Here is a 26,265-nt window from a genome sequence, read left to right on the forward strand (position 1 = left end):
TTAAGAGGGAAGGGAGATCAAGCAAAGATGAAGCTACAGAGGACAGCTGATAAGAGCACAGCCGAAATTTCAAGCTGCTAGGGCACAGATGAAAGAACTTCAATTAAACACTGTCACACAGAGCTCTAGGAACATTCTGAGAGTCCATAATATATATTTACCAGAGGCTTTAATTTTGGGACCAGAGGGGACATTTCCATCTTCATGGTCAATAGGCTGGCTGGAGAGGGAGTAGATGCTGATTTCAGCTACCCGGATGCTCACATCCTTGATGTTGCTGTGCAGTCCCAGGAGCTGGCCTCCGTCTGTTGGGTGCTGCATTACCTAAGGGACAGACAAAGCATGCTACAGGAAACCTCGGGAATAGAGCAGTGCCTTCCCTCTTAGAACAAGTGCTGGCAATTGAACGAGCCTCCTTTATGAGCATATCCTGTTTCCCATCAGCTGTAAGAGTGCCCATAATTGACCCTTCAGAGATGGTGAAAGACACAAACTGCAGATGTGGATCAGTCCCAGCTTCTCTTACCTCAGCCATATTGATGATTCCCACTGCCAGAGTCTTGAAGCCCAGAATAGTTCGGTTCTTGTACCTCTTCCTGCGTTGGAGCATAATTTGGAGTTTGTTGCCATCTCTCTTCAGGAAGTGTGGATACTACAGAGGGGGAGGGACAGCGATAATGCAGTGGCCTGGCCTTTCAATTGCCCTCCAAGCCACCTCCTTCCATGCTTCCCCTTGACAGCCCTGTGAGCACTTTCAGTCATCCTAGCCTCTCAGGCACGGCTAACTTAAACACACCCTCAAAAGACCAATTATATACATCCTACATTACATGCAGAGAAGACAAAAGCCACTTTAATAGAGACACAAGAGAATTCCTAGTGTTGCTCTCTCCACTTCCTAAGGGCACTATCTACTCAGAAGGCAAAGGAAGTAAGTGTCCTGGTTGCAGGATGAGTCTAGCCAGTGAGGTTCAAATTACCTGCAATGAAAACGTCAATTCCAGGTCAGTCTCCATCAAGCCACCAGGGGGGAGAACATATTCATTGGATCTCAGGACTCTCTTTGAACCCTGTAATAAGATTGGGACACATGTGTGAAGAGACACTCATTGACTGCAACTTGACTCATCTAGCTTGAGTCCCTGGAATAAACCTAATATTAAAAAAGATCCAAGAATTTCATGGCTTAGGTTGAACCATCGAACAAGAACAGAGTTTGCCCAGAAAGACCAAAAAAAGAAAGGGGTGGGGGAAAGGAGGGGATATCCACCAGGAGATAAAAAGGACTCTTCCTGCTAATAAGCAGCGACAGCAAGTAAAAGCTACTGGCATGAACAGAAAAGATATATAACTGCAGGTATTTTGGTTTTATAGTGTTTATTGGGTGCCTCTTCACACATGCACCTGGAACAGCAAAGTAATGTTATGCCTGATACACACGTTCTGTAAATGTGAAACTTTCACTGTTAATAGGGTACTAACTTGGTTATGGCACCTGATTATTCATTAAACGGAGTTAGTTTCTATTGCAAAACAGACTTCCAGCCCCTGGACCACGGTCTGGAGAAAAAAGACAGCCATCCCAGACAACTGACCACCGGAGGCCCAAGATTCCACAAGACTTGTGCAATTAGACAGGGAAAATGTCTGGGAAGGGACTCATTATAAAATGCAAGGCTTACAGAAAGGAAATTGCTCTTAACAAGGAATCTAGAAGTATCAGTAATTTTCTCCTGGGCATCTCAGAGAAAGCTGGTAGAGTAAAATGTGCATGGTCTTGGAAGCAATTGAATAAGATCTCAGAGTACCAAGGAACACAGAATTAGAACTACAAAAGAAAATACCTCAGGGGAAGAATCCCATGTACTGGCACATGTCGTTCACAGATTACTAACAGCACAATTTCCATTGTCCAAAAGAATTCAGTAGTTTTACAATGGCAATATTTTGTTGGATTTTGTTTTTCTTACAGAGTGTAAATGATTAATTGCCTCTTGCCTGGAGTAACTTGAAACCAGCTCTGTTTGAATTAGGGATCCCAGACCCCTGGTGGGGACAGGGGATCCCCGCTCCCCCACTTACCTAACCAGCGGGGGGGGGGGGGAGCACCTTCCCTGTGGGCTCCTCTGCAGCGCGGCACACTCTCATGCGCAGCAGCCACCGGGATCGGGCCCGTTTTGGCCCGGATTGGGGCGGCTGCAGAGCACAGGAGTGCTCCTGCGCTCCTCCACAGCACCCGAAAACGGGCCCGATCCATGGCAAAACGGGCTCGTTTTTGGGTGCTGCGCAGTGCAGGAGAACTCCTGTGCTCCACAGAGCCCCAAAACTGGCCCATTTTGGCATGAATTGGGCCCGTTTTCAGGCGCTGTGGAGCTCAGGAGCACCCAAAAACAGGCCTGTTCTGCCATGGATCGGGCCCGTTTTCAGGCACTGTGGAACACAGGAGCGCTCCTGCACTCTGCAGCGCCTGAAAATGGGCCCATTTCAGTGCTGATCGGGCCTGTTTTTGAGGCGCTGCGGAGCGCCTCAAAAACAGGCCCGTTTCTGTGCGGATGGGGCCCATTTTGAGCCCCTGCGGAGCCTGGACGTGCTCCCAGGGGCTGTGCAATGACGTTACTTCTGAAGTGACATCATCGCTACTGTGGGGGCGTGTGCGCACACCCCTCCTCTCCCCTAAGGTAAGTGCCAGGCTCCTATCCCCTGCCTGGAGGTTGAGGGGGCCTGGCAACCCTAGTCTGAATATACTCTGCATCTAACATCTATACATCTTTCAACAAACAAGTGCACCTCTTTTTAATTCAGAAAAGTGAGTGTAACAACCACAGACGGGGAATTTTTTTAAACTCAATGCTTTTCTATATCTGAACCAAATCCTAAATTCAATGCAGATTGCTTAGATCTCCTTTCACTGGCTGCCAGGCCACTGCTGAAACTCAACTGCCTGCTCCCATAATGAAGGGGGGCGGGGATCTTCTGGCACTGGAAGAAGTTCTTTCTTGCCATTGATAGGTCCAACAAAGGCCAAATGGAAGCAGCAAGGCCAAGTAATCCATCCATCCTGAGTCATTAAATGACATGGCATTAACTTGAGTCAGATCAAATATTGCACAGGTCACTCGGATCAGAGTTCTGCTCCTGGCAGGATTAACGGCAACATGAGGGAAAGGGAAAGGATTAGCCTGTGTAAAGTTTCAGGACTGTTTTAACGGCTCTTACACGCGCCCATCAATACTCGCAGACATTATGCTAGTAATGCCCTCTTAATTAGTTTAAAATAATACGCGTATACAATATTTAGAAGTTCAGGGCCTCAGTTCAGTACCTGATATACAAGCCTTTCCCCCACTTAAACTTGAATTCTGCCGAGTTTCCCTCTGTGCTGCAGTGAATGTGCAGCAGCCACCCATTAATCTCATGGAAAAAATCAGGATTTGTTAAAAGATCACAGTACATTGCCAGCATTGTACAGTGTCCTAGAACTGATGTTTTGCTCCAGTATTTTTTCTACTCTGTCTTGGATCCTTGCTAATGCTATGTCTTTTAAACTTGTATCTACCTTACGGTATTGTATTGAAATGTACTTGATACTGATTGTATTAACCTCATACTGTGTAATCCGCCTTGAGTCTCAGTGAGAAAGGCGGACTATAAATGACATAAATAACCGTCTGATGGTTGCCGTCATCCTTAACACACACACACACACACACACAGAGGAGGGGGGCCCAATAAGGACTTGTGGGGGTATTTATGTATTTATTTTATTCAATTTTTACCTGGCCCTTCTTGTAAGCAGGCTCAGGGTGGCTTGTAACAAAGATATACAATTAAAACATACACTAAAAGCATCATATTAACATGAACCAAATAACAAAAAGAATCCAGGCACCTCTAAGCAGCAAATCAGGCTACTGAGAGATCACTGTAAACCACGGGCACTGCCACGTACAAATCCAGGGCACTCGTGAAAAGAGGGCATGGCGATCAGAAAAGGGGACAAAATGCTGGCTCTTAGTCAAAGGCTAAGTGGCCTCCTCCCCACATTGTCTCTTTTACTTCCCTGGCAGCCCCCAGAGCCTCTCTCCTTTTCTTGCTTCCTTCTCTTTCCCAGCCACCAGCCAAACTGCCTTTATCTTCCCCTCTGTCTTCAGCTCTCCTTTCTTCCCCACCTCTGGGAAAACTCTGTGTGGTTGCAGCCGCTGGCCGGGTCAGACCCAGCTGCATGGTGCTGCTGGCTGCTAGGACAGGGCCAGTTGCATACCATGGGTGGCACCTAACATTCCCATGTATCCCCCACCCCATATTATTTCCCTTTTTTGTCATCCTGGCAATCCTATATCCTCACTTTTTCATGCTTTCTTTTCTCCTTCCCACCTACCAATCTTTTATCTGTCCCTGCATCTTCAGCTACAATTATTACCTATTTCTTCTTTTATACCCCACCTTTATCTACAACAGGACCTAGAGCAGTTTATAGTATTCTCTTCTCCTCCATTTTATCCTCACAACAACCCTGTGAGGTAGGTTAGGTTGAGAATGTGTAACTGGCCCATGGTCACCCAGGGAGCTTTCATGGAAGAATGGGGTCTCCCAGATCCTAGTCCAAACCTCTAACCAATACACCACACTGGCATTTGTGGGGTGGCTGCTGTTGAACAGTCGGAAACAGATGGGCCTGAGTGAGTCATGGAAGTCATGTGGTAGCAAGTCTGCTGGTGGTTGTTCCTGGGCCTGGCACTGAAGAATCTTCTCTTAAAGTGGAAAGGGCCCCACCCCTCCCCCTCCCTTTTACTGACAGAAACCAAGGCTAAAAGGGTGGCGATACTATTGCGGTTGCCTAGCAAAGTGCATGTGAGCATCTGTTTCTTAAAGCTACAGGTGCTGCTTCTATTATTTTGGCGTTTTTAAACCCTACATTTTAAAATAAATTCAGGGGGAGGCTGCAAATCTGGGGCATTTCTCAGGTTTGTAGTCAGGTGTGTATTTTCTGTTGACTGCGTCACTCTTTCGATTTAAGTATCCACAGATCTGGCAATGTTAAGAACTAGATATATTGAGATTATAAATACACACAAGTAGGAGACCCACAAACATTTGCAGGGGGCATCCCATTTCCCCTTGTATCCTCTCCCTCATCATTTCCTCTTTCCCTTCCCTGGCAGCCACCACAGTTTCTCCTATTTTCCTGCCTCTTTATCTTCTGCCCACCCACCTGCCATCCTACCTTCCATCTTCAGTTTTCTGTCTTTTCCTCCCCCTGGCAGCCATTCCCTTGGGAAAAGTCTGGTCAAGTTGTGTGATGGCTGCCATCCTCCCAGGAGCCCTCTCCCCCTCCCTCTTCCACTGCCCTCTCTTGCTTTTCTTGCCCCCCACCCCACCCTGTAAGCACCTTCCCTCCCTTCTGGCTCCCCTTCTCTCACTTCCCATCTCCTCTTTTCACGCCTCGTTCTTCTCATGCTTTCCCTTCCGCCACCACCTCAGCCTCCTCCTCAACTCACCTGGTAATGCCACCTCCCTCACCCTCCCCACTGCCTCACTCTCCCAGGTGAACCTGCTCTCCAGCCCACCCACTTGCTTGCTAGATGGCCAGTCTGTCTGCATCACTTCTGCCTTTCCAGCTCACTTGGGGGCGACTTCTCCTCCTCTCCCTGCCACCTCCTCTCCTCGCCCCACAATCTCCTCCCTGGCCACTTCCATTCAACCACCACCACAATCCCTATCCCTAACCATCCCTTCTCTTTCCTTGGCATGGTCTGTGTTTTCACAGACAATGCTTCTCCATTTAGGGGGGAACTTAATCCCCTCATTTTTAAAAAATTGGCATTTTTCTGTAGGTATCTAATGCATGTTCCTTGCCCTGTTCTCTGGGTCTATTGATCCACACAGAGGCCTGGCTGACTATTAGATATGAGATGCTATTTGTTTATTTATTAGCTACCTTTCCACCTTAAAGGAACTCAAGGCAACTTACAATATAAAACAGAATAAAACAAGAATTCATCAAAACACAGTTAAAAACATACATTAAATATATTTAAAAGTAGCTAATGAAAAGCTTTCCTAAAATTTCAAAAGTCTTTAGCTTCCTTCTGAAGATAGAGTATAAGTAACCAGGTGCACTTTCATGGGGCTGCTGCCAAAAAGGCCTTCTCTTGTATACCCACCAACTAAACTTCTTTGGTTGATGGGACAGTCAGGAGGGCCTCTTAACTCCCAGGCAGGAGGTGATCTTAACTCCCAGGCAGGAAAGTATGGGATAAGACAGGGCCAAGCTACATGTGACGAATGACACAGGTTGGACACTTGTCAGCTTCCCTCAAGTTTTGATGGGAAATGTAGGCGTCCTGATCTTGCAGCTTGGCTCTCCGACTGCTGTCCAATGGATTTTTCAACTGTCACTTGTCCACCATTCTGCCAAGCTGCCTTCATTTCCCGGAGGTTATTTTAGTAGCTGCCCAAACTTAACATCCTTCTTCCACATTTTATCTTATTGTCCCTGCCCCCCCCCCCAGCAAGGCTTAGTTCACATGCTAGGTCTGTTTTAGTTCATTCAAGTCAATCCCAAATTAGCCCTGCTGAGCTTCAGTAATTTTCCATTCCATGCATGCCCACAATCCAGGAATTCTCAAAACTCAAGATGCCTGATATCTAGAGCTGTGGAGTGAATTGGCTACTATCCAGCAAGGAGACCATATAATCTCTCCAGTCCCATCGATGTGGCACTTCAGTGTGAGCGCTGCAGTGCCTTCTAATGGGTTTCCTGGTGCCCATTTGCTTCTTTCCCAAAGCAAATAAGCTAGTTCTGGCTTTCCTCCACCCTCACTGTAGAAAGAGGAGCTTCAGAAGAACCCAGAAGGCATCACTATTGTGTCTGCAGGGAATGTTCATTCAGAAACAACTGCCTCCACTCAAGGCGTATGTTTGACTTGCCAACTTCCAACATTTTGTGACTAGCCCCATTATCCCACAGCAGCCATTTTGTGGTGGTGCTTGTTATGAAAGGATAAATGTGCTTTTGGAATAACACAAATGTATTGATTGAAACAGAGAATTTAAATCTTACAGCCCAAGAAGAGAATGACAGCCGTATGATGATCGATTAAGCAGGGAATGAAAACTGAATTCCAGTCTTAGTTTAAGCGGACAAGCAGCTGGATTACTTGCAGGCTTTCCTTTTTGCAAACCAAACTCCTTTAATCCAGCCTTTTGCAGTGACTGGTGAAGAGCTGGCTTGAAGGGAAACTTTCAACCTGCATCCTAAATTCTGGTTGGCTCCAGAAAGGGAATCCAAGGCTATAACTACATTAGCCAAGGTGGCAGTTTTGTGTCAAGACTCTGGTATCAACGACAGGTTCAGTTAGGCTTGGACCCATTCCCAGGAAGGGAATGTAGAGGTTGTAAGTAAAGATTAGTTAGAAATACTTTTGTAAGTGTTCTGCATTGTTTCTTCTTGGCTATAGATTGTTCCTAAGTATCTGTGCTTTCTAGGATATAGACAGATAGATACACCTAAATTCGTTTGTACTCAAGATTTTAAAGGGTGTGGTTTACTGAGGACTATTTGGAGAGAACCCTATACATTACAGTTAATATCGCTGGGTTACGACAACTACTCCTACCAGTGCTGAAAAGGCCAGCCCTGGCAAAGAACTACAGAGAGGCACAGGTGAAGCGTGGGAGGACACAAAGTCTCTTTCTCCTGCTCCTACAAAACACACACATGCATATAGCTGCTGTAGCATAGTGGTTAAGTGATTGGGCTGTGGGTCAGTACTCTGCTGGTTTGAATCCCTCTACTGCCATGAGCTTAGCAGGTGGCCTTGGGTAAGCCCCTTCTCTCAGCTCTAGTTTCGCAAGCTGTATTGTGGGGATAATAATAACACTATGTTCACCACTCTGAATGGGTATTAATCTATCTAGAAGAGCGATATATAAGCACACAGTTGTTGTTGTTGTCGTTATATAGAATTTGGCCTTGCTAAAAGGGGCTAGGGGGGTGGAGATGGGGCAGGTCCAGTAAAAGGGCTCCTTGAAAATCCCTAAAGAAAAAATCCTTTTGTGGTGGTTGTTTATACAAAAGAAAAGACCCCAAACAGGGAGGGGAAGAAATTCCTTGTCCCATGGGGAGCTGGAAAATAAATTTATTTATTTTATTTATTTATTTAATTCAATTTATATTCTGCCCTCCCCGCTTCAGCAGGCTCAGGGCAGATTACAATTGGTGTAGTAATTTAAAATACATATAGCTTTAAAACCAATAAAACCACATAAATATTTAAAACATACAACAGCAGACTTCCTCAAAAACCACCACCCAACCATCTCCAAAAGTATTTAATAGGCTGGGTGGTAGATACTTCTTGGAGGGGGGAATGTTTCCCTCTAGTCGGCCGACAGGAAGGCCCAACCAGCGTCAACCATGCGCCTGGCGGAACAGCTCCATCTTGCAGGCCCGGCGGAAAGATAACAAATCCGGCCAGGCCCTGGTCTCTTTAGACAGAGCGTTCCACCAGGTTGGAGCCAGAATTGAAAAGGCCCTGGCTCTGGTCAACGCTAGACGGACCTCCCTGGGGCCAGAGACTGTTAACAGATGTTTGTCGCTGGATCGAAGCATCCTCCAGGGCTCATATAGGGAGAGGTGGTCCTGCAGATACGCCGGTCTCAGTCCGCACAGGGCTTTATAGGTTAATACCAAAACCTTGAATCTGATCCGGTACTCCACCGGTAACCAGTGCAGCTGGCACAATATCGGTGTTATGTGTGCATTAGAATGCACTCCAGTGATGACACGTGCTGTCGCATTTTGGACCAGCTGTAACTGCCAGATCAATTTCAAGGGAAGCCCTGCGTAGAGCATGTTACAGTAGTCTAGCCTAGAGGTGACCATTGCCTGGACCACTGTAGTTAAGTCGCGGGTTGAAAGATAGGGGGTGAGCTGTCTGGTTTGTCGGAGAGGGAAGAACGATGACCTGGCAACTGCCATGACCTGGGCCTCCATTTTCAAGGAGGCATCCAGGATCACCCCCAGGCTCCTAACTCTTGGAGTCAGTGTAAGCACCGCACCATCAAGTGTAGGAAGCCTGGGCCCCAAGTCCATGCTCCCGCAACTCAAGTACAGGATCTTCATCTTCGAGGGGTTTAACTTCAGCCGACTCTGCCTCAACCATCCAGCCACGGCTTCAAAAGCATGTTCCAGGACATGCAGGGCCAATCCAGGCCGGACGTCCATCAACAGATATAGCTGGGTGTCATCAGCGTCCTGATGACACCCAAGCCCGAAACTTCGCACCAGCTGGGCAAGGGGGAGCATATAGATGTTGAACAATAGCGGGGAGAGTATTGCCCCCTGCAGCACACCACACACTAGCGGATAGCAGGATGACAACTTCTCCCCTAGCGCCACCCTCTGTCCCCGACCATGGAAAAAGGAGACAAGCCACTGTAATACTGTCCCTTGAATTCCCACGTTGATGAGGCGGTGGTTCAGAAGATCATAATCGACCGTATTAAATGCTGCCAAAAGATCTAGTAAAATCAGCAGCGCCATTCCACCTCGATCCAGGTGTCTGCAATCGTCCGTGAGGGTGACCAGCAGTGTCTCGTTCCCATGGCCTGGGTGGAAACCAGACTGGAAGGGATCCAGCGTCAAGGTCTCCTTCAGCTTTTAAAGCTTTTAAAACCAGACACCCTTGGTTCTCAGCCAACTCAGAGGACAAGGCTTAGCTGTTAGAGATGGGGTACAGTGAGGGCAGCTAAGGGATGCAGAGAGTCAAGGTGGGTTTGTGACAGGGCCCATTCCCTGTTTTCAAAATTCCAGAAGTGCTCACGGGCACAGTAAGGTTGGGGACTTCCGTGATTTAGCTAAAGATAGCTGCATATTACTTCTTAATATGAAAATTTATACAAGGAACCACCACTCCTGGTATAAACCCATGTGCATGCTGAGATTAGCCCAACAATCTCTTCTGACCATCCCTTCACCACAGATCTTGGTCAGAAATTAGGTGCCCTCTGTGACTGGCCCCTTATCCCCAACTATGGAACCCTAATACTGTTTGCAATAGCCTAATATTCTTAGCATTTTGAAAAGCCAATTCTGGCTATTTCAGAGGGCTCTCTGTTGGTAGGTACTATGTTTCTAGACTCTGAAATGAACATTTATCATTTAATTACAAATTACAGTTGCTGTGAGGGAATGAATGTTTCTTAATGTTTTTAGATCTTTGATCATGGGTTGAAGTTCAACAGTTTTCTAGTAACTTAGTCTAAAACTGTAGAGATAGTCTTTAACTTTTTATTCAGTCACCCTGACCCTGCTGGAATGGAGGGATATACATGTGTTAAAATTATTATTTTGTACATGCTGTAAACATAATATTGCATAATAAATCTGAACTAGCTGTGAACTTCCCAATGACTGCTGCTCCCTACAGTGTTTATTTATAAACACAAGTTTGCCAGTATAATATATGAAGCAGCTTTTGATGGAATTCAGTATGCCAGCCAGAGAGGTGGTCTTCAGACTGCAACCAATAAGCAGAGTGAAGACCCATGCTCCAGCTAATAGGCCTGGGATTTCAGTTTCTCAAAGGCCTCTTCTAATATTGTTCGATTATTACTACAGGATTCTTAAATAAGCCAATTATTTTTTTCAAGTCATAATTTTGTTCCACGAGAAAGAGGAGGGGTTAAAACCTGAAGTTCCTAAATTTGAAAGCGATGCAGGGCAGGGATGGGGAGAAACAGGAACACAAGCAAAGATGCTGCAGACATTACTGGATCAACTGTGCAAGTAATGATTTAAACAAAACGGAGGAAGTATTAGCAGAATGAAAACATCAGTATAAATGCCTGAATGGTACATTAACAGCTCTGTCCTTTCTGCTACCCTTACCCGCAGGCCACTATTCATAATGGAAACCATAAAAAACATTTAGTCTCTTTTGGATGATGTTGACTGCTCTGCATTTCAGGAAAAAATAGTATTAATTTAAGTGACATGCCCCATTACGCACTGGTTGCCATAAAACTCTAATGTTCTTGTGATCATTATCTCTTAACCTTGGCTCTTCCTGGCAAGACTGGCAACTCAGTCAGCTGGTAATTGTTCACACCAGTTTTAGGGGTGGCACCAATTCTACCATAGCAAATTAGTTTCTCCGTAGGTTATTATTCTCTCCAGTTCACTAGGAATAAATACACTCCTTAGTAGCTGGGCTTTAATTTCTGGTTACTGCTGAACAACTATAGTGATGGAGAGTGTTGTCCAGTCATAACTGACTTATGGCAACCCCTGCTAGCGTTTTCAAGGCAATAGACTAACAGAGTGATTAGTTGTTGCCTGCCTCTGCACCCTGGTCTTCTTCAGAGGTCTCCTATCCTGTAACTAACCAAAGCCAACCCTGCTTAGCTTCTGAGATCTGATAAGATCTGGTTTGACTGGGCTATCCAGGTCAGGTTATGACACTACTACAGGATAAAACAGCTGAGGTATAAAGACAGGGCAATGAAGTGCTAGTACTATAATTCCAGACAGGACAACTACATTACTTTTTGCTTGTTTACTGAAGTACCAAAGAACATGACCATACGCTCTATAAATGAATGGATCAAGCCAGTGTAATTCCAAGATACTTTCCTAATCTATTATAAGGACAAATAACATGAGCACAGTAGTTCCAAGATTAAATTTCCAGCAGTAAAGCACTTGTAGCCTTAGAAAAAGAAACCCCTACTGTGACTCCAGCCTGGTAGTATCACATTTGAGCAGAGGTGTCTCTTAGGAAGTGAGAACTGAGAATGTCTGTGGGGGGCCCATCAGCTGAGAACTAACTGAAGGTAACCTTTTGTAACTTTAGATCTATTTATTACATAGAATCTTATCTAGTCCTTCAGAGGGTAGCTGCCCTAGTCTGTTACAGCAAAAGCACTTATAAGCCTGACAAAAAAATTTCCTGCCATAAAAGCTTGTCCACAAAGGCTTACACTGAAATAAAATTTAGTCATATTTAAAAATGCCATAAGATTCCTAAATACTTGCAGCTGTGTATACATTTATGCTTGTCAGTAAATCAGTTATTCTGTGAGAGACTGTCCACAAGAATGAACACTTCACTTCGACAAACAGAAAGAAACAGCTTATCTAGAGAAGCCTCTTGATGAAAGGATAGGAAATGAAGGCAGAACTTTGTACAACCCTTGTAAAACCCCTAAGACTTTTGGGGTTGGACTAGATGACCCTGGAGGAGTTGGACTAGATGACCGTGGAGGTCCCTTCCAACCCTATGACTAAGTCATGAAAACACTCTTAAAGAACAAAGGAAAGCTTGCAGGAGACAGGAACAAAAGCGATCTGTTTTGCTTACAGAAGATTTTGATTACCAGAAAGACACTGAAGAATACAGCATCATTGGAGCTGGAAACTAAAATTAAATGTGTTTTAATTTTGCTCTCAGACTATGGTGGCTCTCTGATTCATAGACAAACTATCCACCCATGAACCGGATGTTCCTCAATGTTTTTAAAAGCTAATTAGTAGCGCCACGCTGTACTGTACCTGTCCACTGGAGCCAAATGTAGCTTTCAAGGGACTATTTAGATTGTAAAAGAGAGACGAGGTGAAGGAGTTTAAATACTCCCCCAGCAACCCTTCCCAGGAGGCTAATTAGTTTTTCAGAAAATGTGAATGCACTTCATCACGTAAGTCTTGTTTCACAACTAGCGGCCCCCAGATAGTTACTTCCTAACTCCTATTCGTTATATTTCTCTTATCGAAAAATCCTTCCCCCAAATAATTTAAGGGAAACAATGCAGCACCTCCTCCAGGGTCTCTTTACACATGCACCAAAGTCAAGTTAATGGGAGAAAACCCCAACTCAATTCACTTTTAACACGTGACCCCAATTTTTCCTTCAAAACAGTGCAGGGAGGGAGGGGGTTGGTTCCCATGCACTTGCAAAGGCAGGAAGACTGCCCCGCACTCCCGCCTCTGCACCCTGCACAATTTAAGTAGAAAAGAAGAGCGGGGGAGGGGGGACTATTTGTGTGACAGCCAGTTCTACGCATCTGCCCAGTATCCACCCTTATAATCTAATCATGGCTGGGTGTACAGTGGAAATCAGATACAGAAGAAAGCTGTGTCTGGGTCATACTTGGCTTCTGTCACATCCCCTTCCCCCCTACGACTCCTCTCATTTCTCTCAAAGGAGACTAGCTGATGAGGAAAACAGCAGCCCTCCAACACTAGTTTCCCGCTCTGGCACTTATTAAATTGTTCCCCAATCTGAATCTGGCACTCTTAAGACTATGAAGGCAACAGGATGCTGCTGCTGCTGCAACCCAGACGCCACAATAACTGCAATTCCTTTATTTGTATTTTTTTTGTTCCTTATTCAACTCTTGACACCGTGGCCCTTTTCACACTGCTTACCTGCTGCCAGAACGTCATGAAATATTGCACAAAAAACGCAGAAGATAGGGGCCGTTTTCACACTGTCTATAAATAGCATGAGACTCACGGAAGGCTGCCGGCTTCCTCACCCGATTTTTAACACCATCTGATTACAAAACGCCATAAATCACTGTTTGTGGCGTTTTGTAAACAGGTGGCATCAAAAATGGCGCAAGAAAGCCGGCAGCCTTCCGTGAGTCTCACGCTATTTATAGACAGTGTGAAAATGGCCAGCGTCTTCTCGCAAGAGTTTTGCGTGATGTCGCGCAAAACTCTCACGAGAAGATGCCATCTTCCACCTTTTTTGCGCGATATTTCGTGATGTTCCGGCAGCAGGTAAGCAGTGTGAAAAGGGCCCATGTCAAAGTGAGCAAGTGGCAGACTGTAACAGCACAGCATTATAGGCTAGAGGTGGCAAGAACTCCTACAGACCTCAATGCTTTGTAAAAAGTATGGGATGAGGAGAGGAAGAGGGAAATGAGAAGATCAAATATATTCCCCAGATACAAAGGGAAACTCCACACTCCACTACTAATGTGAGGGGACCACAAAAATACTCCTTAAAATACCCAAGTCTATACATCTGGGAGCTCTAATTGGGCCAGCTTACCTCTTTACTCATTCTAATCTCATCACTACTCCAGATCTTCAACTTTTTTTCAAAAAGACACCCCTCAACACCCTCCCTTTCCTCCCCGATTTTGTAAATTGAACTAATTTGGGAGAAAGGTATACAGAGCTACTTGCTGCAGCATTTTCAGGAAGATATCAACTGACATTCATATGTTACATGCACAAGCACCAGTCTATTCTCAACCCCGAAGTAACCAAACATTATTATATTACAAGTCACAGCTACAGGTTTAAGCCAGTATTAGGGAATTGCTACCACACAGATATCTCCATTTGTATTCATAAAGCAGCTCTGGTTGTTTGGGCAGTTGCATTCTGGCCTGTGTTTGAATTGGAAAGGGCCCCCATGAACACAAGACATTCTACTGAAGTTGCAAAGCTGTTTCCATTCTGAGTCTTTGTGTCCCAGATTCTAAAAAGCCTCAAAAATGTTCCCCTTTGGGGCACACGTTTTCTATTTTCTGAACATGTTTTTGTTTGGTTTCAAAGAAATCGCTCCAGTCAAACAAAAAGGTAGGGGAAAATATTGTCTTGTTTACTGCAGAAAAGAATGAAAACAGCTGAAATCGGGTGTGAAAATGATGGAAGTTAATTCTAAGCACTGCACAATGTGTAAATATGGGGAAAATTAGAAGAATTAAGAAAAGATGTAGAAAAGTCTACACAGACACACAAAAGATCCATTAATTTTTAAATAACAACAATCTGGGCAGTAGAATACTGCATTCAATTGACACCCCCCCCATCTGTTCCAACAATGGTGTTTATTTCTATATGAGTTCCTAGTACAGTAGCATTTGCATTTTACAACAGAAAATGCTGAGTTAGTGCAAGAGAACAATAATATAGGCTGCAATCCCAGTAACAATTTTCTGAAATTAAGCCCCACTGAATAAAATGGGACTTACTTACTGGACCTGTTTAGGATTACTTCCACAGCTACCCACAGCGGCCTTAGACATTGTTATTTCAACAAAATTTTGCTATCTTAACTCAATCCAGCAGGTGAAAAATGGTCTTCTTAGTCTGCATTCTTGTATTCAAAACCAATCCAACCCCAGATGCTGGCATGTGTTGCTGGCATGGCTTGTCAGCATCTCATGCTCCTTCAGTAGAGAAAACTAACACAAACACAGACCCAATTCCAAGGAGCTCACAGCCACTACACAGAAGCCAACAGAGGCACAACCCCCACCCACCTATCATGGAGAGGCAGGTCAACAATGCCCCCATGTCAGCCACAGATGGACGCCAGTGTGCTAAGAAAACAAGGTATATAAAATCCTAGGTAGTATAAACTGTGAGTTTTCTTTAGGGCCATGACTAGCACTGTTCTGAATTGTCTCAAAATGTATTTGTACTCATTTATAGGATATGAGTTTGAAATAAAAAGAAGGCGACTGCTACTACTCTGAACTCTACATTGCTCAGATATTGAGTGCACAGCAAATGTTTTGTTTTCTGCCCTGCTTCAGACTTCAACCACGCATTTACCAAATGAAGGCATCTGTGATGCCACAATTTAGTAAATTTCAGTACTAAGCCACCCTAATGAATAAGGCAGAATCAAGACTCCTGTAAATGAACATCCAGGAAAACTTAAAAAATGTTCCCCTACAGACTTTTCTGTGTTGCCTTTCTTAATGTCAAATTTGTGACAAATATGGTATGTATATTTGTAGATCTGAAAGTGACTATCCGAAAAGTGAATTTCAAAAACAGGACACAGCAGAAGATCACTGAGATAGAACTATAACCAGTAGCCAACTCCTACCTTTTCCTAGGTTTGGCCCAGCTCAGGGGCTTTGTTAGGGGAGTCCCCATGGGTGCCTGGGTCCCCCTAAATTTGTGGGGAGCCCCTCCCTAAATCCCCCATGGACCCGCCTCCATAGAATGTTGGCAATTGAGGCCCCTCCCTGTGATGTCATTGGCTCCTCCCTGTGATATCACTGGGACCCGGTTCTTTTAAGGACCTGATATAGCAATTCCTCTGGCCCAGCCCCAGCCCGCCCCCCGCAGGAAATTGGAAAGTCTACGCCCCCTGCACCCACCTGTCATATGAGTTCCATGTTAAAGACAGCAAAGGTTAGTAACAAATAGGGCGTGGGTACAGATCCCTATGTACCAACCACTCCTCTTAAAAAAAGAGAGATACAGCTCTGAAACAATTCAAACATTTACTGAACAGCATTAAGAATGGACTTCTGAAGGCAAGTATGGGATAGACAGCTCTTCTAGTCTGGCAAGATTCCTGCACATTTAAAAGCTACATTGACAGGCAGCAAAAGCACAGTCAGAGCTGTCCCTATCACTGACAGGTTCAACTGTACTGGTCAAACAACTGTATGTGAAGCAACTTGCAACAGAGCAGGAGCCATACTAGAACAAGAGAGTTGGCAGCAACAAAAGAGAGCAACTAGGAGCACACTGGGCCCTGCAGCTGTAGGTTCAGCAGGTGTTTCGCACTGCACCAGGGTCCATTCTGGCCTGAAAAGAGACAAAAGAGAATCAGAGGGATTAACAAATGAAATTCTACAGTAGCAACCAACAGTTTGTGGGCTCGAGGAATCTGCACACGTTGGTGAGCTTTGAGTTTGATACAGCAGTGCCATATAGCTACTCAACCAGTTCCTATAATGTCTCCCCCTTGAGGGGTTCCCACTGTCTAGGTTCCTCCTGCTGAGGAACTTAGATGCCAATATGTACCTACTTGTTCTTTTTTGGGAGCTGCATTGGAATGCTGCCTGAGGCTTCTGTTGGGGCTGCTCCATGGGGTTCGGATCCTGCAAGAAAAAAGGCATCATGAGTGCTGGCCCAGTATTAGTAATGGTTGGAGGAAAGTTTGCTGAGTCAATATGGAGTAGCTACATGTCGTTGGAGAAGGGAGCACAGGAAGTCAAAGTCTGAGGCAGGGAATTCCCCTCTCTTGCTTACCTGTGTGTGATCTTTGCATCCCCAGCTGGAGGACTGGACAATCCAGGTTGCTTTTCCCAATGAAGTACCTGCAAGAGTTCTGAGCAAAGCGCTGTTAGCAATAAGATGTTTGCACAAAGTGCCTTTTCCCCAGTGTTGCTGTTCCCCAAATCCCCCAGTCAGTGTTCTAAGCGTGCACGACATGAGACCAGACAGGCACCACGTCCTGCCTTCTGAGATGCAGGGCTCCTTGCTGGGACTCAGGGGAGCGATCACTGGCTACAAACCTCATCAATAATAGCTGTGTAGATGGGGAAGGCACGCAGGCAGAAACCTCTCAACTTCCGTGAGAATATTAGCACTTTCAATGGCCTAACGTGATACCGGCACTGCCAAGGAGACATAGGCTGGGAGGACTTAGGACACCAGCTAAGCACTACCCCCCCCCCCCCAACAGCACATTCCTGTTTCTGGTACTGGCTGGTACTTCTCATCCCATGCTTACCTAAAAGCCTAAACTTTACAGGCTGGTTATCAGATTGCGCTATAATAAGCTGCATGTTTCAGTATTTAATGGTGTTGCTATTCATGTCATATTTTTCACCTGCCTGTTTTAGCACTAAACTAAAAACCGACACATTTGATTTTTATGTTGTTTGAGAATGAGCGAGTATACAAATGTACAGAAAACTATCAGGACAGCTAAAACTGAAACTTGCACTTCAAGAAAGATGCCTCTAAAATGTTCCCTTCTAGATAATGCATCTCCACGGGAGTAGCCCATGGATGTTACCACAGAAAAGAATGGCAAGGACAGGGAGAAGCCCCACCCTGCATTTGGAGTAGGGCACTGAATGGCACATGCCGTCCAAGTTCAGTGCTGCACGCTCCACATGGAAACGGAGGATGTCCGCCCGCGCCACTGTTTCTTGTCAGTTCAGCAACAGCAGCGTATGGCAGCGCAGCCCTGAGGGCATCTCTTTTATACCTCTCTGACTCTTGATGCAGAGGTAAAACGGACAGCCTGGAATGGGAGAGATGGACAAGGGAAGCATCTAAGTCAGGATTCTTTGAATTTGGTCTTCATTTTAAAAAACTTCTCTTTTTAAAATAAATCAAAAGAATTCAACGAAGGAAAAAAACTCACCTTGTTTGTAAGTAGCCCCCGCCCGCAATCTCTTCATGGGAAGGGATTTGGTTGAACCAGTCCTGTATTTCACATCTCAAATGGCCTTCATTCACTCATTAGTAGCTTGAGCTTGCAACGTCATGCCTTTGTTGCAAATGTCAGTCCAATAAAGAAACACCAATTTAGAATGATACATTGAATATACACTGAATATACAATAGACTGCCAAACAGTAACTCCAAGGCTACAGAGGTCACCCAGAATATAACAATAGGGTCACATGCAAGTATCCACCTGCATTTCAAAGTGCTAAACAATTAATACAAAGTGACCAATGCAATAAATATAAAGTGACAGTGCCTTGAGTTACAAGAATTCAAAGTAATTTATACAAAACTTTGAAATTTTTGAAAAAGCAATAAATGCTGATAACGATAAGATATATGAGGAAATGTCCATCAGTCCGACATGATTGTTGAAGGAGTAACTGCAGTTATCAGTTTCTTATATGTGTAGATCTTTCTTCCACATGACGTCACAGAACTTAATGTAGGACCTTGTAAACACAGAAGCTTGTGGTAAAAGGGAGAGAGGGGACAGAAGAGAAATGCATGTAGAAAGTCACATTGTTCCTTAGAGGCTTTTCCAGAATAAATACTTCCTTCAGACATTTTGTGCAAAGATTCCTGAATAATGTGTAAGAAAAATTAAAGCACCAGATCCCCAAGAACTATTATAGGCCCATGCATATTTTTTCAATAGAAGAATTGTATTTAATTTCAACAGACTGATAGATACCCAAGGCCCTGCAAAAAGGTAAGTCTAGGGAGACATTTTAATCAAACTTAACTCTACTAGCTTTGATCTGTATCCCCAGACATCTTACTCTGTGCAATCCATAAAAAGCAATCAGAAGGGCACCCCTCCCCCCAACTGTGGAAGACTACAGTGAAGTATGAATATGAGCTGGACTTCAAAGTCTAGTCTACAGTGTGCATAACACAAGGCACAGCCATTTATGGATGAAATGCTCATAAACAGAGATCAGGGGACATGGCACTCAACACCAGCTGCCCAAAGTGGATTTCATCTGCCATAACTCTACTATCTCAAGTGAGTAGCAAAGAGTTATGCCATACCTTACCCACTGTTATTTCACATAAATCATGCTATATTTTAAAACAATCCAAAGTACTAGAAAGTGAGGAGGGCAGGTAAGAGACACTAAATTCAGTAGTACCTTGATAAGAAAACACACTGCATTTCTTACCACTTGCTGTCCCACTGACTGACACTCACAGAAATTGACCTACAGCATCCCACATTGACATGGATGCAGACTGTACTGTATGTTGAGGCTGAGGACAGAGAACTCCCCAAAGGCAGTGTACTGTCAGTCTTGCCCCGACCCTGCCCTTTGCTCCTCTTTACCAGGTCACAGAATGTTATATGCTGGGGTGGGTTCTGCCACTGATTTGGGATGTGTGGGCCAGTCTAAAACAGATCCTGTATTCAGCAACCAGGATTCAGCATCGATCCTCAAACTACAGGACACCTTCTCCTAAGTATAAGCTCAATCAGTACTTCCAAAATGGCAAGCCAAATGCAACATGCTTATTCTGGTCCTTAAACTGGGCACATTACTAGAATTTTAAAGTTTCTTAGTTATATGGCTACTGCTCCTTTAACATTTGACGAGAGAGGCATTGCTAGGTGTTTAATGATGAGGAGTTTTAAAGAAAAACAGCAATGACCAGGGTGGACTTCTCAGACAGAGAAATTATTATAATTATGCTACAGAGAAAGAGCGTGATGTCTCCATAACATGGCTGCTAATTCAAGTCACCACCCAATTAAGGGATGTCGTCAAACCAGAACATGTCAGAACAGTGGGGTCTTTAATGAGCCTAACATATTCAAAGTGTGAGAGATTTTGTTTCTCCTGCTCAGACTCCAACGCTGCCAAAGCAGGCCGGGGGAGGGGGGCAGGGGCCAGAACAAAGCCCCTTATGCTGAACCTCAGCCAGAACAGCAGCAAGAAGCAGCTAATGTTCGACTCTGGAATGTACATTCTCTGTAAGCCACCTTGAGAACAACAAAACAAGAAAAGTAGGGTGCAAGGGTTTCCTAACATATAAATTGATAACATTCAGTACAGATCAGGGCTCCTTTGCTTCCAAGAGGCAATTTTTCCTTCCGCAGCAGCACCAAGACACTCTTAAATTCTCCTTTCCAAGCTCTTATTAAAAGGCAACAGAGTACTGATCCCTGATGAATCCAGAAACTCTAGTGCTAAATTGCCCGCATCCATTGTTCATGCCTTCCTAATTGCAATACTAGGACAAGTGCAATTTCAGCTCCCACCAGCTTTACTCCTACTCCCAAGACCAAAGGCTGCTTCTCCTTATGACGTCTAAGAGAAATCGTGTGTAGCCTGGTAATTTAAAGAAATCTGTTCTTAATCCATCATATTGTAACCTTTATTTTTGCTTGGCCTCATCCCGGCACAAACTCCTCCCCCTTTCTGCTATGACTAAGATATTTTACAGTACTTGCAAATCTACCTGAAAAGAGCATTGTGTGTTTCTACAAAGCAGTTCTTTATATTGTTGTATACTATTGATTACTTAGCAGAACACAGAAAGCCACAATCCAGATGTATTATTTTTAGAGTGAGGTCGATTTGGAAGTGCCATTACTGAATTCAGTCCAATGATACTGTCCCCTCTGCCGAGGCAAGCTCTGAAAAATAAAACAGTTGCAGAAGCTGTCTGTGCATGTATCACTTTTTTAAAAAAAGAAAGCAATACCAGTGTGGTATAGTGGCTAATGTGTCCATCTAGGATCTAGGAGACCCAGATTCAAATCCCTGCTCTGCCATGAAAACACTGGGTGACCTTGGGCAAGTCACACACTCTCAGTCTAACCTACCCACAGTGTTGTTGTGAGGATGAATGGAGGAGAGGAGATTGATGTAAACTGCTTTGGGTCCCTATCGGAGAGGCAGGTGAGGTATAAATGAAGTAAATAAAAATGTATATGGATGCTTTAAAAAAGACTGACAGCCAGCCTTAAGCACAAGGTTGGGTCTATACTAGAGTTTAATTTGTTATGTACATCTGTCATTTAATTAATATAGGAAGCTACTTTATATCAAGTCAGACAATTGGCCCATCTAGTTCATTACTGTCTGCTCTGACCATCCAGGAATGACAAAAGTCTTTCCCAATTAATACCTCGAAACTGATCATCTTGGCTGGTGTTGCTAGAGATTGGACCTGGGATCTTCTGTGTGCAAAGCAGTTGGGCTACCCCTCAAAATTTCAATAAAATACATCATTTTATACTGCTCTACCCAGCTAAACCTTTGCTCTCCGATATAATCTCCCTCCTTACCCATATGCCCAAGCTCATCCAACTTTTCTTAAACAATTATCTCACTGTACAACTATTGAACTGCGTCCCCTTCCTGTCACACAAACCTGCCAAACACAAGGCTGACACATTTATCACACAGTGTTATGACTGGGTTCTTACATTTCCCTGATAGCACAAAAGCCGCAGAAGCATCACCAGGATAATGTAAGAAGTTCCAGTCTATGCAACTACATCATAGCTTTCCCCCACACTCATATTAACCCAGTAAATACTGGTGCGGGGAAGAGCCCCAATGTGGGTGCTTCCAATTGTTCCCAGCTTCTCACATTACCCCAGTTGTGCAGGAAACAACAGTGCTGCTTTAGCTTCCACACAACCAAAGGAGCATAAGAAGGCAGTGTCTGGTAACTACAAGTAAGATTCCTGGGGACAGAATGTCACACAGCTCCTTGGAAGCTGGCATAGAGGAGGGAGCTCAGAATATCTCCTTTTTAAGAATCTCGTATTACAAACAAGAAAATACAAAGAAACCCATGCAAACCAACAGCCTTAGTGCTGCATCATAAATCAATTTTTTCTAACAGTTTAAAAACATTAAAATCTAGATTTAAGTTTGTTGCCAAAACACCAGAAAAGGCTGCAATATTGTTGAAAAACAAGGTTCCTGCTGCCTGACATCCTTCCAAGCATTCAAACTCACTTAACTTCAACAGTTAATTTACCAAGTCTTACTGATCCACGTTTTTACATTCAAATCAATCCCTGATTTCCAATTTTTTGCAAATAGCACATGGCAGAAGAAAGAGGATACTTTTGTTTACTTCTCTGATTCAATTTTCAAGGCTCATCCTCATTTCCATATGCCGTGTCACCTGCTCTTGGCACCTCTTCTTAACTCTGGGCCTTGTCTCATGGCTCAAGGATACCTGGACCATATTCCTTGGCAAGGCATTTTGTTTAATCCTCTTTGCGGGTGGGTAGAAGTGCTCTTGAAAACACACTGTATATGTTTAGAGTTTCTGAGGACATTGCTTAGTCCTATGTATATTTAAGTAGAAGGAAGTCCCATTGGGTTTAGTAGATCTTATTCCCAAAATAACAGTGTATAAGATCGTGGTCTTAAAATCATACATATAGAAATGCAGAGTATAGTTTTATATAAAGAGGAGGATCAGGAAACTCAGGGACAGTTCCCTTCACGTACACACAAGTTGCAGACACTGGCATGGGACTTACTACTTTTGCTGTTCCAGGTTTACTAGGGCTGGCAGCTCCAGGTTGGGAAATTCTTGGGAGATTTTGGGGGGTGGGGCCAGAAGAGAGCAGGGTATGGGGAGGGGCCTCAACAGGGTATAATACCATAAAGTCCACCCTCCAAAGCAGACATTTTCTCCAGAGGAAGTGATCTTTGTTGGCTGGAGATAAGTTGTAATTCCGCAGTTGCCAGCCAACCCTAACTTAGGGTGGCAACCCTAAATTTTACCAATGAATAAGAATGGTGTGTGGCCTAGTATACAGTTCAAAATCACTACATGAAGACTGTGTGGAACAGGCTACATGAGAGTGCTGCACCATATGACGGCCATTAACATGTGCAAATGGATCACCTTGCAACATATGGAGACTTTAAACATCACCGCAACAAAATTCAGGCAGTATCATGGAAGCTTTCTCTCCATCCACATGGCAAACTGCTGTACACATTATGGCTGTTACACAGCCTCTGCTTCCTATGGCTGCCATGTGCTGGTTGCAACATGCAGACAGGCCTCTGACATGCAGGCAAAGACAAGCTTTCAGTCCCAGAGCAACTTTAAAACACCAGCTTCAGTTGCTAATCCCAGATTTTATTTCTAATGATTGCAGTGCAGAGAATGCCCTGGGCAAAGCCCTTTGGCTCTTCACCCCAGCCTGCTGTCAGCAGCATCAGCGGCTTTATTAACAGCTGACAAGAGCACAGGAAGGGCATTGGGCTGCAAACTGAGGGGCAAGACCTCTGTTTCCATCCATGGAGTCTGTGCACTGCGACGCTAGCAAAGAATGAAAGAAGAGGTGATGGGATCAAAAGTACACCTTTGAGACAGAACGAGAATACAAATTCGCTATATCCAAGGTGGAGATCCTCACATCATCATAATGAATGGAGAAAGTGACAATCTTTCTCCCACCTCATACACAGTGGAAGGAAAAGGGAAGGCTGCCTTGAAAAGATGTGGGAAAACATCCTAAAGAGACCACAAATTCTCCCAATCTGAGCACAAAGATAATCATCATAATCACACCATCTGTTATGTACACACATGCATACAAAGTGTAGCCAGGATTTTTAAAAAACAACGTACGAACTAGTATAAAAGATTGCACACCATTTTATGATTGGTTGGTCTGGATAAGAAGGGTATTACATGACTTTTGGTTTTGATGTGTAAAAGAGAAGTTCCTGGAGTGATTTCCCCTATTCATTTGGTATCACTATATCTTGCTAGCTGTTCCCTTGGCACAAACCACTACTGGAGAGATCCAGTGCTTCTCTTTTCACTCTTCCTAAAATTTCATATTACATGCAACAAACTACATACTTGACAGAGGGCTGAAGTCATGCCTGGAACTCTGATGAGTGTACCTGCATGTTTCCAAAGACGTTCATACATTACATTTTCATTCTAGACTTCATATTGTGTGCAGTATCCTCAGCTTTTTATTTCTGATAGGCAGTGCTAAGAAATTAAGTATCCTCTTTGGAAAAGAGAGAGTGAGTGAGATATGAATGAATATATAGCCCACTCTATTGTACTGCGCATAAACATTCAAAGGCTTCTAAAAGCTGCTGCATTTTTGCAGAGAGGAGCCTGCCATTTCAGCAGACCATACTCATATATCCTTGTAACATGCATCATATTTCCTTTACTTCTAGAAGGTTATGAGGCTCAAAGGAGAAGAACACAGCATTTAAAATCCCCAGATGGAAGATATCCAAGCAAAGCGGGAAGTGCAGAGAAGGCTGGAATGCCCCTGACAGCACTGAGGAAGTTCAAAAGACAAGGTCTGCCATGTAATAGGCAAATATTTCATTAACAGAATGACTGTCAAATTGACAGGATGGTTTTTGCTCCAGATTTGAAGCAAGCCTAAAATAGGGAAATATTTCTTCTGCAGGTAACAACTTGGGAGCAAAGGGAAAAAACAGGCCATAGTTCTAGTGGTCCTTGGGAAAATGCCCCAAAGAATATGGGGAGAATTCCAGATTAATAAATGAAAGTTTGCTGACAGAAGGAAGTTGCCCAAATTGGTTGTACTTTACTCATATAATCTGGTTCTTTTTGTAGATTTTTTTTGTTAGATTGGGAAAGAAAGCCGGGATATGGGAAGGACTGGGAGAACATTCCCTTAAGAAACAGACCTTGATTTCTAAGTCAACTCTGAATGCCACAAACTGCAGGATGCACCACCATCCCATTACCTGGAGAGAACAGAATCAGCTATTTCCTAAAATATGGCATGGCAAACATAGCGAGATCTGCACTGACTGGAGACCCGCACTGCTGGAGGGCTTTTGTGCACAATGGCAGAGAACATTCAACCCTTTTCAGAGCCTTCCTTCATAATCGTATTATTCTACAGTAATCCCAGCACCCTGCTGGGCCCAACACATCTATCATCCATATCAGGAAACACTCCACATTTTTTAGACACAACTGAAAATCACAAAAAAGAAAACAGCCTCCTCCTGCTTTAAAGTGAAATCCTACATCAGTTAAGTAGCCTCCATGAGAATGTGTAAGCATGGAGGGCTAGATTTGTGGCACAGCATAAAGGAGGCAACAGGAATGTATACAGGAGTATTGCACACCTGGAACCCACACCTCAGTTTGTCTGAAAACACACAGCAAGAACATGGGATCAGTACCTTACCTGAATCTTCACAGCAATGAGCACAGAGCTCAGCTCCTTGTCCAGTTCCCTCAGCACAGTCAGCTTCTTCAGGCGGAGACTGCACAGCCTGTAAGACAGAGAGAATGGGACACATTCAGGCACCACCATCCCAGGGCCCCTGCTGCATGGTACCAGGCGTTCCGAAGACAGGAAGGCAGGCTGGGAGGCCACTGCTGATCCTCAGCTGGATGCCTGACCGAGAGACATCAGGATTCATGCACCACAGAGAAAGCGGATCAGAAAAAGAGGAAAGGAGGGAAATTAACAGAGCAAAGCAGGATTAAAGGGATTATGCCCTGACAGATGCAGACCAGGTGGAGGAAAGATCCCTGCGCAAAAGGGACCATTGCCAGCCCTGCCCACAGACACCTTCACAATGACTAGTGCCAGGTCTCATACTCTGTAGCACTTCAAGCCATCTTTAATAAAAAGGAATATATGCTCTTGGTTATTTGTATTACACTTGACCATGCTTTAAGTAATATTTATCGTAATTGCCCTCTGTCACAGGCAACTGCTCTTCCAAGTTGACAGTGGACGAACAAGAGATTGCATGTTCAAATCTCTACTCATAAAAGTCTCATACTATTGATGTATTGTCGAAGGCTTAAACGGTGACACTGAGAGATCTCTGTCTTTTGGTGCTACACCTCTGAAGATGCCAGCCACAGCTGCTGGCGAAACGTCAGGAACTACAATGCAAAGACCACGGCAATACAGCCCGGAAAACCCACAACAACCATCTCATACTATTCATGGGGCCATGCTAGCTCCCGCTTCCTATCTGGTCAGCTATGCTTTCTTTCCTAAATCAAGTACATAACGGCCC

At 44.3% G+C, this 26,265-nt stretch overlaps 1 protein-coding gene across 2 annotated transcripts in view; it reads right to left on the minus strand.

The window, feature by feature from the left end:
• Window positions 1–26,265, minus strand: part of LOC129333018 (phosphofurin acidic cluster sorting protein 1-like) — a 168,344-nt gene that overhangs the window by 30,323 nt on the left and 111,756 nt on the right. For both annotated transcript variants that reach the window (XM_054984320.1, XM_054984312.1), the window contains exons 2-5: window positions 25,416–25,503; window positions 981–1,070; window positions 527–652; window positions 162–324 (exon numbers count right to left, since the gene is read on the minus strand). In XM_054984320.1, the coding sequence (XP_054840295.1) occupies window positions 162–324; window positions 527–652; window positions 981–1,070; window positions 25,416–25,503 (467 nt within the window). The remainder of the gene's footprint in view (window positions 1–161; window positions 325–526; window positions 653–980; window positions 1,071–25,415; window positions 25,504–26,265) is intronic.

The sequence above is a fragment of the Eublepharis macularius genome, chromosome 1, assembly GCF_028583425.1.
Source record: "Eublepharis macularius isolate TG4126 chromosome 1, MPM_Emac_v1.0, whole genome shotgun sequence".
Classification (NCBI taxonomy): domain Eukaryota; kingdom Metazoa; phylum Chordata; class Lepidosauria; order Squamata; family Eublepharidae; genus Eublepharis; species Eublepharis macularius.